General features: G+C 40.8%; 2 protein-coding genes across 7 annotated transcripts in view; one reads left to right on the top strand and one right to left on the bottom strand.

Moving 5' to 3' along the window:
- Positions 1–9,729: 9,729 nt before the first annotated feature.
- On the bottom strand, positions 9,730–17,491 carry gcm2 (glial cells missing transcription factor 2). Of its 2 annotated transcripts, none has more exons than XM_029755599.1 (5): positions 17,265–17,491; positions 13,706–13,958; positions 12,903–13,015; positions 12,280–12,405; positions 9,730–11,151 (listed from the first exon to the last, which is right to left on the bottom strand). In XM_029755599.1, exons 2-5 carry the CDS (start codon positions 13,851–13,853, stop codon positions 10,231–10,233), a joined length of 1,308 nt encoding a protein of 435 aa, XP_029611459.1. In that variant the 5' UTR covers positions 13,854–13,958; positions 17,265–17,491; the 3' UTR covers positions 9,730–10,230. The 2 variants fall into 2 exon arrangements, with proteins under 2 accessions (XP_029611459.1, XP_029611458.1); XM_029755598.1 differs by lacking the exon at positions 17,265–17,491 and adding an exon at positions 14,384–14,925.
- The window catches only part of sycp2l (synaptonemal complex protein 2-like), a 27,632-nt gene continuing 26,099 nt past the window's right edge, over positions 16,653–18,185 (top strand). For 3 of the 5 annotated variants that reach the window (XM_029755597.1, XM_029755595.1, XM_029755593.1), the window contains exons 1-3: positions 16,912–17,151; positions 17,354–17,470; positions 17,593–17,697. In XM_029755597.1, the coding sequence (XP_029611457.1) occupies positions 17,005–17,151; positions 17,354–17,470; positions 17,593–17,697 (369 nt within the window). In that variant the 5' untranslated portion in view covers positions 16,912–17,004. Of the gene's footprint in view, positions 16,793–16,911; positions 17,152–17,353; positions 17,471–17,592; positions 17,698–18,185 lie in introns of those variants that run through there. The other 2 variants (XM_029755596.1, XM_029755594.1) reach the window with 2 other exon arrangements.

Here is an 18,185-nt window from a genome sequence, read left to right as displayed (position 1 = left end):
CACAAGTGAAATGAAGCGGAACAGACGTTCTTGATGCTCGGATACAGGAAAGTGTTTGGTCACGTCTCAACCAAAAAGTATTTTCAGAGTCATTAGGTCATTGATGGTTTTTTTTCAAGCATTGTATTCTCAATGTCAATTGTACTGTAAATTCAGCACTTGTATAATATGAAACTCATTAACTGGGTGTACAACTTTGTTATAGGATTCAGATTTTGAAATCATAGTTACAGTACATAAGGCGCATATACAAGTACATATGTAGAATCTTACTTTGAGCCAGTTTTCTACATCAGGAAAATGATCCTGCAGCAACAGGAAATGTGAATTATTATGTGGATTATAAATAGACATTTTTGTTGGGGTTAATACATTTCTCGTGAAGGAAATTCAAGGCATACATTTGTGGAAGTTACAAACTTCAGAAGCCTTTTTAAACCTCAAATGCACTACAAGTATTGCAAATCCAGCAATCGGGGGTTCAAATTAAGATCCTACATCTGTACATAGTACATACAGTAACATGTGCATAGAGCCCTATTTCATACACTGTTAACCACTGTATGAAAGAATATTTGAACTAATGCATAAAATGTAATTTGTTCCTAGAAACCAGGTTGAGGTTTTGATTGACATGTCCAGGTCCCATAGTCTTTTGTCAATATGATACTGGTCAACGATCTTAGTCTGCCAGTCATCGTATTTGCTATGTATCCCATACTAAAATTCATGCATCATTGGTTAGCTACATGTACTAATCAAACACTGTGTTGATGCAAATCACTGGTTTGCGCTGATACAATCTGGGACCATATTCATACGTTTGACTGTTTATCGCTAATGCTAAATTAGTAAACACAGGAAATGTAACTTCATGGGGATTAGGGATTAGTTCAGTCATTTGGAAATGAGGGCCGTGTTTATGTTCTGAGACATGAGGAAAGCCATTATTTAGACACCTCAGGGTGTTACTGTAAATGCTCTATGCTCTAAATACTCAGTGCTGCCTCATAGAATACCCTACGCAGGCATTGTCACTGTTAGCAAGTGCCCAACCACCTTGTCTGGTAGCAGTTTATAAGAAAAGTGATATAAAGAGGGCCAGTAAATTAGTTAACAAACTGTTATGATTGGTAGCTTTAGCCCCATGCCATGTACTTTGGTAACTACTACAAAGCCACAAATAGGTTGGCTAAAATAAAAACTATTATTTAACCTTACCTGGGAAAATGGGCTCCTTTTTGATGGTATTTCCTTCTGGAATCTTTTTCGATCCTTACTCTGCACAGGCCGTATTTTTCCCACGTACGTCTGCTCTAACCTTACCTGTGAAAATAGGCCCCATTTTGAAGCCCTTCCCTTCTCTAGTCTATTTTGAGTTAGTCCCTGGTGCCTGTTTGAGATCATTGGCCCCAGTCATTGGTTTACAGACAAACAACAGATCCTGACTCTGCCCAGATCCCAAGAATAGATGGTGATGATACCAGTTGGACATCTTCCTCTGGCAGTTTATACTACAAATGATAGTTTTACATTTTGGGTCCTCTCGTTAAAACCCGATAATGGAGGGGGGTCAGAATTATTAAGGATTATTTTTCCATACTTACACAGTCATTGACATGGGCGTCCGAATTCTCCTTTGACACTTTTGAGTGTGAGGTCTCCGCATACCTTCAGAAACCCATCCACATGGCCCAATACGAGATCCATGAACAAATCCGTCACTGTTGGGCTACTTTGTTACAGTTAGATGGAGATTTAAACTCTCTGTGCCATTGTTAAGCTAATAAAAACAAATTGACACATGGATTTTACAGATACATGTACCGCATTTCTCTCTAGGCCTCTTTGGACTCATCCGTCAGGGCATTTATATTCCGACAGGTGTGGGGTGGGGTGGGGGGGAAGAATACGTACGATCCTCAGTGCTGCAGGTGCTAATCTTTCCCCGTGCTGGAAGGCTCAGTTGGGGTTCAGGGGAGCTGTGAGAGGGGGAGATCTGAGGCAGCGGCTGGTTTACTCCTAGCCCCGATGGAGCAAACCGAGCATGGCCGTCTGCTTTGTCCTTAATCAAACTGATTTTTCCTCCATCCCCTTGCCTTCAAGGGGCTCTCAGCTCTCTGGAAGACTTAATGGTTCCATCATAATGTTTGGCAAAGGTAGAGGAGAGATCCGGGAGAGTTTGATAGATGCGTTCATACTGGATGACTGTATGAAGGGAGGGGGACTTGAGTTGAATCTGTCAGACAACCGAAACAGGGAATCCATTGTGATAAGTACAAAAAAGGAGCTATCTAGAATATTAAAGGGTTCTTCGGCTATCCTCATAGGAGAACCCTTTGAAGAACCCTTGGTTGGTTCCAGGTAGAACCCGTTTAGTTCTAAGTAGAACCATTTTGGGTTCCATGTAGAACCCTTTCCACAGAGGGCTCTACATGGAACCCAAAATAGTTCTATCTGGAACCCAAAAAAGTTTTACCTGGAACCAAAAAGGGTTCTCCTATGGCAGTGGTCATCAAACAGTCAAAATGAAAGCCAAGATCTACTGCTCACATTTTTTTTAAACATGACTTAAAAAACATAAGCCTATGCAACACTAACCTATTAAAAATAGTACTGTAGCAATTTGCTTTTTTGCAGTAGACTATAGGCCCAATACATTATCACTGCATATTTACTTTAATTGACCTGCCAATGCATTGTTGTTCAGACCATTTTTTTTTAGGTAGGCTATATGATCACACCAGTAATAGATCAGTTGTGTATTACTTATGAGGCACAGCTGAGTGAGCTTACTTTTAAATCATTTGCTTTTTATTTTACTGGGCTGATGGTGCCTGCATCTGATGGTCAGTCTCAGCGGAGGGAGAGAGCAGCAGACTGAGGGTCCACCTTTCAACATCCCTCCGCTCTCCCTTTCCTCCACTGACACTGACAATAAAGGGACATCGTCTTCCAGCTGATGGGGAAACTAGTCGCACTGCGTTATTTCTGCCTCATGGACAAATTCCTGTTGTTACTGCTATGAACAGAGAAAGTGAAATATTCCTCAATATTAAAAAAGACCCAAGAGGCTAATAATAACAACGCAAGCTTATAGATACACTTTCCTACTCATTCATTACAGCTGCAGTGCTGGTTGTAGCGTGACTGGAAGTAAGGAGAACGCACATTTTGTGTGTTGACAGTGCTGAGTAAGAACTTATAAAAAGTCACTCATAAAAACTGCAGCTCTTTGCTGTATTCGTTGACAGTCTCTCTCTAGTCATGTTTTAAACGTTTTTAAATCTCACAGTAACAACTTTGCTGTAGGTTTCTTTTCCGCCTGATACGTTACTGCAGACACGGGAATCTGAGCCATCTGATTGGCCATCGAAAGGCCTATAGCAGTGGCGGTTGGTGCCGTTTAAGATGAGGGAGGATAACTTTTTTTTTAATGGACATGGTCTTATTTTTATTACAGCATATTGAATGACTGTCATTCATATTCCATTCACCCAGCTCAATGTAACATAGATAGGTTTAGGCAACTGCATGACACTCACATTTTCCCTATACCCGTCACAACCTAGCCTATGAATGAAAGTTTACAATGTAGGTGCACAGGTAGAGAACATTTTGAGTAATCAAGGTGACAGACAGTGACACATTCAATACCGCCTTGCACACTCTTGCATGCATCTACCTGATCTAGGGTGTAATCATTAGTCCAACAGTTGCAAATTAGAGTTTCTATTGGACAAATTCAGTTATGTTTATCCCTGTTTTGTTCCATTTGCTTCTGTTTAAGATATATTTTTCAGCAGATTTGGCGGAATGAATACACCCCTGATCACACACTTCACTTTCATAGCAGCCACATAAAAACAGCATGATCACTTTTCTCGTTGTACATATAATTCCTTTTTGCAACTATCTATGCGCTTTCATCCTCTCATCTTTTTCCTTCGCTTGTGGACTTCAGTGGACACAACACATCAGCTGTCTGTGGCCAGGCGAAAAGCATTTCCAAGCCAAACCTTCATATCATGACGCTAACCGCTACACACAGCCTACATTGTTGTCACGTCATAGTCAACATAGCTACTAGAACCAATGGATTAGTAAGCCTGCTGCAATCATGCAGTACAGTGTACAGTCAGAAAGCAGTTTAGCAGTTACATCGGCGGGGCCCGGTGGCAATAAATTAATAAAACCAAAAGCTTACCTTGACTTGGAAGAGTTCCGGTGTTGGATAGCCATAGCAGGCTAGCTACAATAGCATCCCTCTCTGTTTGAACCGGGTGTAGGGTAAACTGGCTAGCTGCATTCGCCAGCTAATTGAAAGTGAAAATTAAAAAAACATAACCAAATATAGCTAGCTCTCTCTCGCTTCTCCTAAATTTTGGAACAAAGTAATTTGTTCAAAACTGTTCAACTATTGTCTTTCTCTCTTTGAGTCAACTACTCACCACATTTTATACACTGCAGTGCTAGCTAGCTGTAGCGTATACTTTCAGTACTATATTCATTCTCTGATCCTTTGATTGGGTGGACAACATGTCAGTTCATGCTGCAAGAGCTCTGATAGGTTGGAAGACGTCCTCCGGAAGTTGTCATAATTACTGTGTAAGTCTATGGAAGGGGGTGAGAACCATGAGCCTCCTAAGATTTGTATTGAAGTCAATGTACTCAGAGGACAGAAGTTAGTTGTCCTCCGGCTATACCATGGTGCTATGCTACAGAGTTCTGCTGAGGCTACTGCAGACCTTCATTGCAAAACAGTATGTTTTACTCAATTATTTGATGATGTGTATATATTAAGTATAGTTTTATCTAAAAAGGATAACTTTAATGTTTCACAATTGTTTTATTTTATTAAATTCACTGAGGAGGATGGTACTACACTGAGGAGCCTCCACTGGCCTACAGTGCACTTGAATTGCTCTCTGGGCCCGCCAGGAAGGTAGAGTTTGTACCTTCAGACACATGAAATGGTTCAAAATGAGAACACTTCACCTACCCGGCACACAGGGCTGCTGAATCGGATGTGCCTACAGCGCAAGAGAAAATAAAATAAAATAGGAACACAAGGCTTTATCGTTGGGCTTTTTATTGAAATGTTTGGCGATCGACTAGGAATGCCTTGGAGATCGACCAATCGATTGCTATCAAACTGTTGGTGACCCCTGTCCTATGGGGACGAAGAACCCTTTTGGAAACCTAGTCTAAGAGTGTACTGTGTTCCATCCACATTCCTTTGAGATATTACTCAAAAACGGATATAGCTTATATTGTAGTGACAGTCATTCAAGTGACAATACAATACGTTGTATCCATTTCCCATTGACCATTTAAACCCCTTTTGGGGGGCCCTAGTGGAGATGTTGAATACTGGCAGTTACATCGGACATGCTCTGCACTCTTACAAATTACACAACACTTAAGCTGCCAGACTGGGCTGTCTGCTGTCAACAGCAGTTATTGAAATTACAGTCCAATGCGGCAGATGAAGGTTTAAAGGGAAACAATAGGCGCAAGGTTTGTTTTTGCAGGCGATGTGGTGACATGGATTCTAGCGCTCAGCGCCCTTTAGAATCGGTCTCAGTTGATTTATGTTAATGATACATGGCCGCCACATTCCGCAAAGCACCTGCATTCCAGCAGCCTTTCAGGCAGAGATATCGAGGCCTGGTATAAAGAATAACCTGTCCCTAACCATCTATTCTTAACAATTATGTGACATCTTCAGACTGGCATGCCTGAGATTCTTGCTTCGGTTCACGGCTAAGGGCAAAACAACAGAATCCATCAGGTGCGACAGCTTCCTAGGCTAGCAGACTTACAGTACGTGTCTGAAGACCAGATGTGTGAACCGTGGCATGATTGTCATTGACTGTTGTTGTTTGAAGAAGAAGCTATAAAAAAAAACAGTGAGAGACTAAACTTGTTGGAGATTGATGAGTTTTTAGTTCATTTATTATTGTGTCACAGATCAATTTCATCTGCATTTATGTCTGTATTTGACTGGAGGTAGCTGTGGTGTGATGAATCAGCTTTGTGTAATCTATAGGTGGAACAGAATGTGTTTCTGGGCTCTTCAAGAACAAAATGTAGAGAAGTCACTCATCAATGGTTCTCACTTAAAGGGATCAGAAAAGCTGAAAGGCTCAGAGTTTGAGGCCGTGTGTGTGTCTACACGCTTTACTATACTTGTGAGTACCAGAAGTCCTCACTTGTAAAAAGGCTATTTTAGGTTTATGGGTTAGGCAGTTAGGGTTATGGGTTAGGGAAAATAGTATGTTGATTGGGAATCGATTGTTGGTCCACAAAATGTTTATGTGCCCATCAGTGTGTGTGTGTGTGTGTGTGTGTGTGTGTGTGTGTGTATTTTCATTCATGCGCCCATCAGTGTGCGTGTGTGAGGTACACTCAGACAGAGAGAAAAAGGGCTGTATAAATGGCCTATTTTTCTGGCCAGTAGCAGCTGAGGCCCTGCACTAATCAGCCTGAGTGGCCTGTAGAGAGAGAGAGGCCTACAGAGCCAGAGAGCACCTAGCCTGCCTGTGCTGTGTACCACTACCACTACCACTACCACCACCGTCCAGCAGCTAATGTCAAAGTAGTAGAGGAGCGTAAAAGGCTGTCGCTCAAGCTGTTGGAAGGCTGGTTCAGTGGGCCCACCACCTGGGACCTTCCATCTTAATTTTCACAGGAATGCTTTTTGGGAAAATACTCAAAGCCCCATTCTTTGGGGAGAAATTTTGAAAATGTACAATGGTAAAAAAGAGACATGTCAATGCAGAAAGCAAATGTTTGATGCTTTTGAAAGGGAAAATTGAACCATGAAGGTACAATACAATGCTTTCCTACTGGTAGTCTGTGTTTACCAGCTTTAAAGCGGAAATGTGCAATTTCTGTAAAAAGCTGAGGGATGGGGCTGGAGAAATGTAACCACTCAAATTTATAGAACTGTGGATGCAAGGACTTATTATACAATTTTTATTTTTAACCATGTTTTGAGGCTATATAGTGATTGTTTACATTTACTTTGTTTACAAACATTGGAGGTAAACAAGCTTATATTTTGGTTTCGGATGGGGTACGACAGTTGAACTAAGCTCATGAGGCATTTATAAGTTAAATTCTTCAAGAATCAATGAGTACATATCATTAATGTATAAGTCAAAATATGGATGTATAAACTGCAGATAGGCCTTTTAAGTTAATTCAGTTTCCCCAATATACATGTTCTGTACTGGGCACTGCAACCCTCGTTGTTGGCAATACTTGCCAAGGCCCATAATGTGTTCAACAGTCAAAGGCATCTTCCCACTTCTGAGTGGCTTTTGGATCCCTTTGAAGCGCTATATGGTTGGAGAGATAACCGGGCACCTGCTTTTAAGCATGGCGTATCTCTATCCCACTGTTTGTAAACAAAACCTCTTGAAGTATGATGGTGTAGGATGAGGGCTGGGGGAGGAATATAGGGGTGGCTGCAGATTCACCAACATTAATCAGGCACCCATCAGACAGCCAGTGCTACAGCCCTGACAGCGGTATCGTGGTTCTGTACCTTCTGAGTGGAGCATACTAGCTTAGTCAACCCCTCAGTAGAATTCAAGACAGGTTTCATGAGAGAGAAAGATCAAAGGTCAAGCAGGGGTCAGAGCCCTAGAGTTTAAAGTTTGCTGTGTTTGGGTGAAGATTAAAAATGTCACACAGGTGTGTATTATATGCATTGGAATCCACATGTTCTGGAATGTTCACCAATGAGGTTATTTGCACTATTATTAGCTACCACCACCACTACTATTTGTAGTACTTGTACTACAATACAAGTCGTTGATAGTGGTGAAAGTTGTGTTGATAGGATGATGATTATATGTTGAGGGTCAAAAGCAGAACACTTTGACTTGTTTTTCATCCAGTGTGAATGTGAGTTTAACACAGCTTGAGTCAATGCTTGAAAGAAAATACTGACTACTATCCAAGTTGTAACCTACAGAAACCATCTAAAACCGGACAGTGAAATACAGTTACACACACATCAGAGCCTTGTTCCTCTAGGTTTCTTCCTAGGTTCCTGCCTTTCTAGGGAGTTTTTCCTAGCCACTGTGCTTCTACATCTGCATTGCTTGTTGTTTGGGGTTTTAGGTTGGGTTTCTGTATAGCACTTTGGACATCTGCTAATGTAAAAAGGGCTTTATAAATACATTTAATTGATCACTCTTTTAGAAGAAAGCACTACAGCATCAGTATGTAGGCCTGCAATTTGGTACCAGGAGGGCTCTACTCAATCCGCATCGCGGAAGTTCAGCTTTACAGCGTGATTGAAATTTAAAGGCAATGTTCCTGCTTTAGCGGAGACTGCATTCACGGCTGACGCTGCATATGTAGATTCAATCGGAAATGACCTTTACATTTCTACTGCGGAATGTGTAATGCTTCAGCATTACAGATTTAATAGAGCCCGTAGTTCATTTTTTGAGAAGTGCTAAAAAGTATCCATTGTCACAATTTCGTTGTAAATACTGTACTAAACAAGTGGAAGCTGAAACAGGACTGTGAAATAAAGCCAGGACCCATGTTTTTGTTAGTCATACAGTCCTACAGAGGGGAATTGTATTGTTAATTAGATATATGGATGTACCTGGCAGCTAAACAAGTTAGGTTTGATGAATCACTCAAATCTCAATTAGCTAATCCTGTTTTGTGTTGTACTGCAGTACATTAATTGTGTAAGTAGGGCCTACAAATAATACACTGCACTGTACCTTGCATTGTAATATAATCTATGATCCTAATATACTATAAATCAGCCAAGTTTATAATCTTCAAGAGAAGAAACAGGCTAACAGTCTGTAGCCATCATCCTGGCTATCCAGTCTCATGAGCTCTACGTTACATTTCAACATTTTTACAAGCATGTTGCATATTAACGTTTTTGTGGTCAAAACATTGTATATTAGGTGTAGCCGGCCTACACACCCAGCTTAATTACATAGAAAAGGCTACATCTCTGTAGAATTAAGCCAATACAAGGTAAAGGCTTTCTGAAATATTGAAACAGAGACGTTATTAGTCATCTGTGATCAGTCTGTCTGACAAGGCTACCATTATGTCTCCTGTCAGCACACAGTTACACTAAAAAGGATCACACATATGGAGAAACTGATTCACGGCTAGCACCACCTCTGTCCTTACAATAATAGAGAGAGTCATTTGTTTATCTAGACGGGACATCAGAGGAAAAGTCCCCGGCAGAGTCAGAGTGTTGAGCTTCCAAATGAAGCGGCGCCGCTTCCCTGCTGAACCGGCCGCGAGGAGAGATACTGTCAGCGTCAGGTATTACCGGCATTCTGGAAGAAGGGGAGAAAGACTCATCTCTTCTCCCTCTATCTTTCTCTCGTCTCTACCCCAGAGTGGAGGGAAATACTTGTCAGGGCGCCTCTGAACCACAAGATTGAAAGCGACCCGATGACAAACCTGACGATTAATTGCCCAACTTCATCCCTTTTGACACGAGCACATCCTTTTCTGAGTGAGTGAGTGTGTGTGGGGGGGGTGGCAATGAGCTTATGTTTTTGACTTATGTTCCTCACCCCCCAGTATTTTAAGACAGTCGATAACAGTGTAATTACTTTGTTTAAACTGCAAGGTCTTGCAAAGGGCTGGAAGTGAATGAAGTGAATTTGACCAAAAAAAAGGCAACATCCATAACCACAGCATCAGAATGTGTCAAATCTATGGTAGGAGCTCATTGAATTTTTATGTCACATAACAATGTTCACAAACTGTACAGTTGAAGACTGCATTTACAGTTGCACTGTACCACAAGCATTTTCATGATACTTTGTTGGCCATTCCCAGTCTATAGAACATTTATTTCAGTGCCATAGGAATATGATGTGATATTGTAACAGACAAAATACCTTAAGAATACATATTATTCATTTTCTACAAACACAATAATCCGATTTTAAAAAAAATCCAAAGGCAATAATAATTACTTTGTGGCTTTTTCTTATGCATTAAATGGGGAAATGTTGGGAACATCCTAGAAGAGTCTAGACTCAATGTAGTGTCATCACTAGCAGTCCAAATGGAATCCAACACCTCAAATATATAAATAACAATAGAGCTTTACAAACCTGATAAAAGGTGGCAGAAAGTCTGTTCCAAGCGTTCTTTCTGATCATTTGCATAACTATCAAATCACAGTCTTTGTTTTGGTGGCTTCCTCATCGATCAGTAGTCCCCTCCGTCGTATCTAAATGGATGAGAAACCCTGTCGGGATAGCTGTTGGACGCGTAGTTGCCGTAACGGTAAGTGTCAAAGTTCTCAGCCCTCTCAATTTTAGCTGGCAGGGTTTCCGGCTGGTACGACAGCGCAGACTTGATGACCCCAGAATCTTCAGGAATCTTGAGATCGGAGTAAGAGGTGGGCGAGGTGTCCTCGAGCAGGGAGCTGCAGCTGGGCAGGCCCTTGACGTCGTAGATGTTGTCGCTGTACTTGACCACGGAGGACTTGGGGCAGGGCTGGTAGGACACTTTGGTGGTGGTGGTGATGATGGTCTGCAGGGCAGCGGGCGTGGCTGGCGCTGGGCCAGGGTACCTGCACGGGTACTCACTGTTGTAGTAGTGGTGGTTGGTGTTGCCAGGAAACTGTCCGTACTCGCCCCGCTCGCTGTACGTCCCCTTGCCCAAGATCTGTTTCCAGCCGTGGTGCTTGCTGGTCGTGTCGTAGTTGTTGCGGTCGTGGCCCGAAAGGACCCCGGTGGTGTGGGTTGTGGCAGTGCTGGTACCCAGGCCCGAGCTCACCTTGCTGGGCTCCGGGGCCTCCGCCTGGGGGCTACTGGGGTCCTTATATAGGGCTGTGTAGGAGCCCGAGCCTAAATAGCTCGGCACGGCAAAGTCGTAGCCACACGGAGGCCGGGGCATGTACAGACGGTGGTTGGGCTGCTTCTGGAGTGTGGATTGGGCCTCACCCATGTTGGCGTGGGAATCGTAGGCAAACTTGTAGGGCTCAGGGTTTTGGAAGGGAGGGTAGTGCTGGGTCTGGATGGGGAAGTTGGACTCAGCGATGATGCTAAAGCGGTCTGGGCCCTCCATGCAGGACAGCTGGTGCAGGTTGGGGAAAGGAGCGCCCAGGTCGTGGTATCTCCCAGTCTGAAGAATATTTAGTACTTATTAGTGATTGGCTAGGCAAAGACAGTCCACTGCATCTACCAATTTAATAAATGGCATGTGGGTAGTTTGAGTTTTTTACTTTTCAATCACATTGTATATGCAAAGAAGGGCTTTTACAGTATTCGAAGTACAGGTCACCAAAGTGCTTACTGTTTCTGCCACCCAAACTAAACAACCACAACGGGAAAGCAAAGGCAACAGTGACAAGGAAAACATGTTGAAAGGAACCATCCACCTCTGGCTGAGCAGGTAAATATTCAAAGCACACTTGAACAAAAATATAAACGCAACATGTAAAGTGTTGGTCCCATGTTTCATGAGCTGAAACAAAAGAACCCAGAAATGTTCCATACCCTCAAAAAGCTTTTTTTTCTCTCAAATGTTGTGCACAAATTTGTTTAAATCCCTGTTAGGGAGCATTTCTCCTTTGCCAAAATAATCCATCCACCTGACAGGTGTGGCAAATCAAGAAGCTGATTAAACAGCATGATCATTACACAGGTATACCTTGTGCTGGGGACAATAAAAGGCCACTAAAATGTGCAGTTTTGTCACACAACACAATGCCACAGATGTCTAAAGTTGAGGGAGCGTGCAATTGGCATGCTGACTGCAGGAATGTCCACCAGAGCCGTTGCCAGATAATTTAATGTTCAATTCTCTACCATAAGCCGCATCCAATGTTGTTTTAGAGAATTTGACAGTACGTCTAACCGGCCTCATAACCGCAGACCACGTGTATGGCGTCGTGTGGGCAAGCGGTTTGCCGATGTCAACATTGTGACCAGAGTGCCCCATGGTGACGGTGGGGTTATGGTATGGGCAGGCATAAGCTACGGACAAAGAACACAATTTCATTTTATCGATGGCAATTTGAATGCACAAAAATACTGTGAAGAGATTCTGAGGCCCATTGTGAGGCCCATTTTTTAATTTAAGATATCTGTGGCCAACAGATGCATATCTGTATTCCCAGTCATGAAATCCATAGATTAGGGGCCTAAGGAATTTATTTCAATTGACTGATTTCCTCATATGAACTGTTGCATGTTGCGTTTTGTATTTTTGTTCAGTATAGATATGACTATTGAGGGCAAAGTTTCTTACATCTGGCTCCATCAACCTCCTCTTCTGGGAGAAGTGTGGAGAGGACATCCTCCTCTTCACTGCACTCCTCCGGACCTCCGTCTCAGACTTACTCTCTGGTCTGGGGTGGTCATGGACCCCCTTCGCCTGCAATCACATCAATACATACTAGGATGTTACTTTCTTGAAATTAGAAACATCTTTGGTCACGTTTAGGATTACTCTTAACTAAATAAATTGTAATATTTGTGTGGGAATGTTTTGCACAGAAGCTCATAACTAAAAATGGTTTGTTTATTGTTTTTTACTTTAATTAACTCATCTTTACATTTCACTAATAAAACAACAAATCCATGAAGGCATGTTAATTATCATTTATTGCCTAATATCACAAAATAGAAATACTAAAAACTCAACACTTAAGTTTACAGTACTTGTAGGTCTGCTTATAAACGGCTAATAAACATACATAGTTAAGTAAATGCATGTATAAGATCTGCTGTACTGTACAATACATTACAGTACTGTACATTAATTATTGTATGAACAATTGTATTGTATGAACTTGTATGAATGCTTAAAAACGGTTAATACAGAGATCTGCAAACGTGTTACCTCTCAATTCAGAATATGAACCCACAAACCTGGAAGAATATAGCTTTTCCATCTATTCTCCAGAAGTTGGTGACGGGGTAGCCACTGTGTCCTCTGCATGGCATCAGCTCCAGGGCAGAGTTACAGCTGGGGCACAGCTTCTCTGGAGAACAACCCCCAATACACACAACCACACAGTTTTAAACAAAACCATGTTGGCTAATAGTATAGAAGTGATTTTTGTATTCAAGTATTGTAAGTTTATTTATGAAATATTATACTGTTATGATGTGAGGAGAGGAATAGTCTATTATGTGGAGAGTGGTTGAAAGTGAATGCTGATGAATACATTTTTTACAATAAAAAAAGAATACATATTTACTATGAGGGGTATTATTTTTAATTAGACCGTTTTTTCCCCAGTCAGACCAACAATATCTGAAGTTGTTTAATAAGTAGGTGTTCTGTATATAAAGCTTTATTGAGTTTATTTTATTGAAGCACCAAGTGCCACATTTCTATAGTGTATCAAGGTCATGACGATGTGAATGAATGAGTCAGAAGTATCAAGTGTTACCAGGTGTTAAGTTTAATAGTTTAATCTCTTTACAGAGTGAGTGGAATTATAGGCTATTCTCAAAAACAGCCTACAATATCGACAGGCCCAATAAGTAAGCTATCATTATGAATAATTTAACTGAGCTCATTAAGCTTTAAGAATAATTACAGTGTTTATTTAGACAATAGGCAATTATTTGATTCAACATCAACAAGTGTTTTAATGTCTTCCGAGGAGACGGGTCGCCAGGTGTACACCATATACATGACAGCTGTGCATAATGCATTTACTCACTTTGTTGTTTTTGTCGTGCTTTGTCGCAGATAGCCGGTCGGAGCTGGAGTTTGCTTCCGTCAGCCAGCGTGCAGTTTCGGCCGCAGACTACCACGCCGAGGCAGGACTTCTTGAGAATCTGACAGTTGTGGTTGTTGGTGTTCCGCATGGCCCATCCGCTCAGGTGCCGCTGTGCGTTCTTATCCTCGCCGGTGTAGATGTAACGAACATACCCGTCCGTCCACTCCTGGAAAGCGTCATACTGCTTTGTGTCCTGTCAGAATTAGGGTAAAATATAGATTTTGATGGATTCATTATTTTTCAAGTGCTTTTTATTAAAATGGATAATACGGTTAAAACAAAAACTACAGGCCAATTAATAGAATATTCCTGCAATTAGTGTTTATTGTGACGAGAACCAAAGATATGGACACAAACTGCAAATGAATATATGTTATTTGATATCTGAGCTATGAAAGCATAGCATAAGGCAAATCATGACAACATGCGTGTCAACTAATATATCATTAACTCTGCATATCTTCACAAATTAAAACTGATTTATTCGATTCAACCGTGACCTACTTTATTTTATAGGCTACCACATGCTATAGAATTTGTTATTTTAAATAGCTGTCAATTAATATATTTTAAACGATAGCGTCAACTGGCGTATGCAAAACGTCGACATTAGCCTACCTGAGGCAGCTTTGGGTCGTTGATATCCCACGTTAACTTCATACCAAAGGAAGAAACACAGTCGGGGTTTTCAAACTGATCCGAGGACTTTGACATCTTGTTAGAATCTCACAATTTTACGGTTTTGAACTTGACTCATAGCAGGACCCACCAATACATGTACCGTCCCGTAGCCGCGCACCTTACGAAATCCCTTTCTTTGTAAAAAATAAAGCATATGACAGACAACGCTAAAAATGAAAAAATAATTAGAGAATATATGTCCAGAAGTACATGATCTTCATCCGATTTCCTTTATTTTCTCGGTGTTAATCCAAAATGCCCTTGTGTCCTGGGGAGTGTCACGCGATGCCACCGGAATAACAAGGTGAATGACTGTAGGTAAGGGCTGTCTCGTCTATGTAAAGGAGGAGGCAGGACTAGGAAATATGTCTAGCCTCAGCTCTGTTGAGGCTGAGCACTTTCAGTTCACCTGATCCGTGGCGCTGACCTCAACTTACTGCATGTCCGTTTCCCCGAACGTTTCTTTCTAGCACTGTGTATGTATGAAACATCAAAAACTAATAGGCTATTATACTGTGTCTCTATGTTGATCTTGAATATACACAGACGTCATGAAATGACTCACGGCCGTCCACAAACGATGGGAATTGGCCTGGGCTGTTTCTGTGGGTCTATCTTAATTTATTTTTCGATGATGCTTGCAGTTCTGACAGGAAAATTATCTGTTGTAAATTTCAAACCTGTTGGTTAGGATTAACGAGTCCTCTGAGCTCATAAATCAGCAAAAATATAATGTGAATTATCTGAATGTGAAATAGCAACATTCAACGGTTACACAAGTAGCCTACATTGACAGGTGTCAACAAGTGATCTATCTGAGATCATTAAGAGTTGTTGTATGTAAACCTAAAGCCACACTGACGTGTAAACACCAAAACAGCTGGGGCTGCACATTAACAATAAACAAAGCATCAATCATTCGGCATTGTTAACGAATGTCATGTTTTAGAGATTTTTGTAGGCTACACCCATGTCTTTACCTATTGTTTTATTGTGGAATGTTGTTCACTTTTATTTTATTCGGGAATCAGAATTTGGATATTTTCCCGACAGCATTTGGCAGAGAATAATACACATTTGAAGCATGTCAGGGGTTTGTTTGCATGTTTCCATCCGCCAAATTGGCACTGTTACGACTTGAGGCTGATCAAAACATAGGCTAGGCTACTGTATACGGTTAAAATGTACTTTTTCGATTATTATTCTCCTTCATGTGAAATTAAAATCTATTGCTGTCCATTAGGCTATTCATTGAGCGAATTACCAGAATATCTAAATAGAACCACTGGCATAGCAGCCCATCCAACCCAAACATATAACAAAATGTATTATTTATATACATTTATTTAGGCTATTTATTTAATCGTTTGTTTGGGGTCGCCCCAGAGGTAAGCCCCCGTCCCTCAAACTCTCACAATAAAAATAAACTGTCCATAATGGATAATATCTGGAAAAGGACCTTATGTAGTTTTTTGCAATAGCCCTCTGTGACAAAGGAATATTTATCTCAAAACTGTGATTTCTATAATATGTGTCTGGAGATTTGGTCAACTGTCAGATTTGTCCAAAATTAAACAGTAATGAGTAGGGTCAGCTATAACATAAGGACCCTTTATTAATGTCCTCGTTACATGTAGTGCAACAAGACCACTCTGTAAAGTTCTCTACTGTCGATAGATTTAAACAAACAATATTGTAATCACCAAGGTCACAACCATAAACTGTCAGCTCCATCTGACTGATAGGTTAAACTAGAATATGCATTTTGGCTCAAATATGTTACATTTAATTAGGTTTTAAAGTCATACAGCAACTGAGGAAAAATACAATTGCTACTGTGTATACCACTTGAATGAAGTAGAACATTTTTCTTTGTCAACTCAGTAAGACAAACAGTCAGATTTTTGTCTAACTTCAACTCCGTCACATTGCTGAAAGATCTGATAGAATGGTCGTTTTTATTGGGGATTTTTTACCACTAACTGTGAAAGTCCCATTTTAATTTATCAAAATTCGAATTTTATGCACAACTTTAGATGTTTGTTTGGCCATTATGTATCCTCCTTATGCAAATAAGATCGAATGGCTTCACACACAAAAAAACAACAAATGTTTTTCCGCCCAAAACGGCTTCAAACACAATAATGGATTCAGATTGCTCTTATCAAGAAAAGTTTCACTTAGTTTAGTTTGAATTACCCGTAACGAAAAGAAAGGAGATTACAACATTTATTTGGACAGATTATGGTCCTTCATGCGCGTCTTTTCTAGCGTTAGTTCACTAATTAGATTCACCTGTGGCAAAATTGTCCCTATAGCTACACTCGCACACCGCTAATTATGAACGTAAGTTTGTTAATTTTTTAACAATTAAATGCAATCGTTTCTTCGCGAATTATTACCTAGCTGCCTAAAAAACTAATATTATCGTAAAACATGGTAAATTATGGAAATGTATTTAGATTTGCTAATGTTAGTGAATATAGGACCCCATTGAAGAGATCAGCGGTGTAACGCTAACTATAGGCCTATCTATTACAATTATATTAATCAAAACGATGCGTATTTTTCACATTTTCTATCAGTTCGAAATAATTTTGGAGGATGCTTTCGTCAGCAATAATGTTGGAGCCATCACAGCAGCACTTCTGAGGGAGAAAGCCTCCAAGTCGTTGGTTAACAGATTGAACAAAGTCGCTAACAAGGTAGCCTATTTTCTCACATCCACATTCATCAAATTACATTTAACCCTTTGTGGGTATGAAATTCCTGCTTGAAGTAGCCTATTTATATAAAACAATGATCAGTAAAACCTTACCAAAGCACATTGGTTCCACAATAAATGTGCTGAACAGTTTTGTTAGAATTGTAAACATTCTCTTCCCCGTTCTCCTCTGTGGATTGCAGGAACTTGACAGAAGTGTGTTCAAAAGTGTCACTTTGCTTTTGAGAGCAATTGAAGATGTATGCCAGTATGATGAAGACTGCTTTAACTGCCTGGCCAGGCAAGGTCTCGTTTACAAGATAAGTATCTTACCATTCAATAAATGTATATATATTTTTAAATCTCCAAAGATGTGTTTAACATTCAAATGTAACCTATCGGGTTCTGATGGGTCTATTTGACTGTGTTTGTTCATTTCCACATGTTGACGTGGTTTGAAAGAGCTGCAGACTTTCTGAAAATGGAAGAATGCAAAGGTGTGAAGGACCTGCCCAGCCTTATTGAGACCTTTTTTGATTTTTTCCTGGTAAGGTGTGAGTTGGCCAAATTTTAAATCAACCCCCAGCCCTACCCACTCATGTAGATCTGAAAATATTGGATGTCTAACCAATATGTTAATTACTTCACCTTGCCTTATGTTAGGCTGGGTGGGTTGTTTGCCATGTTGCTTTCCTATCTAGGTTTGCAAAATTCCACAAACTTTCTCAACATGTTGTCCAGAAATCCTGGTTTGAAGACTCCCGGAATCAGGAGGGAATAAGCAGGAAACCCATGAATTTTGGAAAAGTTACAGGAATTTTGCGAGGCTATCCTTATCAAATCATTTCAGATCTACAGAAGTGTCTAGGGCAGGGCTCTCTAGCCCTGTTCCTGGAGAGCTACAGTCATGTAGGTTTTTGCTCCAACCCTAATCTAGCACACTTGATTCTAATAATTAGCTGATAACCTGAATTAGGTTAGTTACAACTGGAGTTGGAGTGGAAAACCTACAGGAGGGCAGCTCTAAAAGAACGC

This window comes from Salmo trutta, chromosome 6 (assembly GCF_901001165.1).
Source record: "Salmo trutta chromosome 6, fSalTru1.1, whole genome shotgun sequence".
Taxonomy (NCBI): domain Eukaryota; kingdom Metazoa; phylum Chordata; class Actinopteri; order Salmoniformes; family Salmonidae; genus Salmo; species Salmo trutta.
The sequence above is the reverse complement of the archived record's forward strand: the minus strand, read 5'-3'. Positions and strand labels throughout refer to the sequence as shown.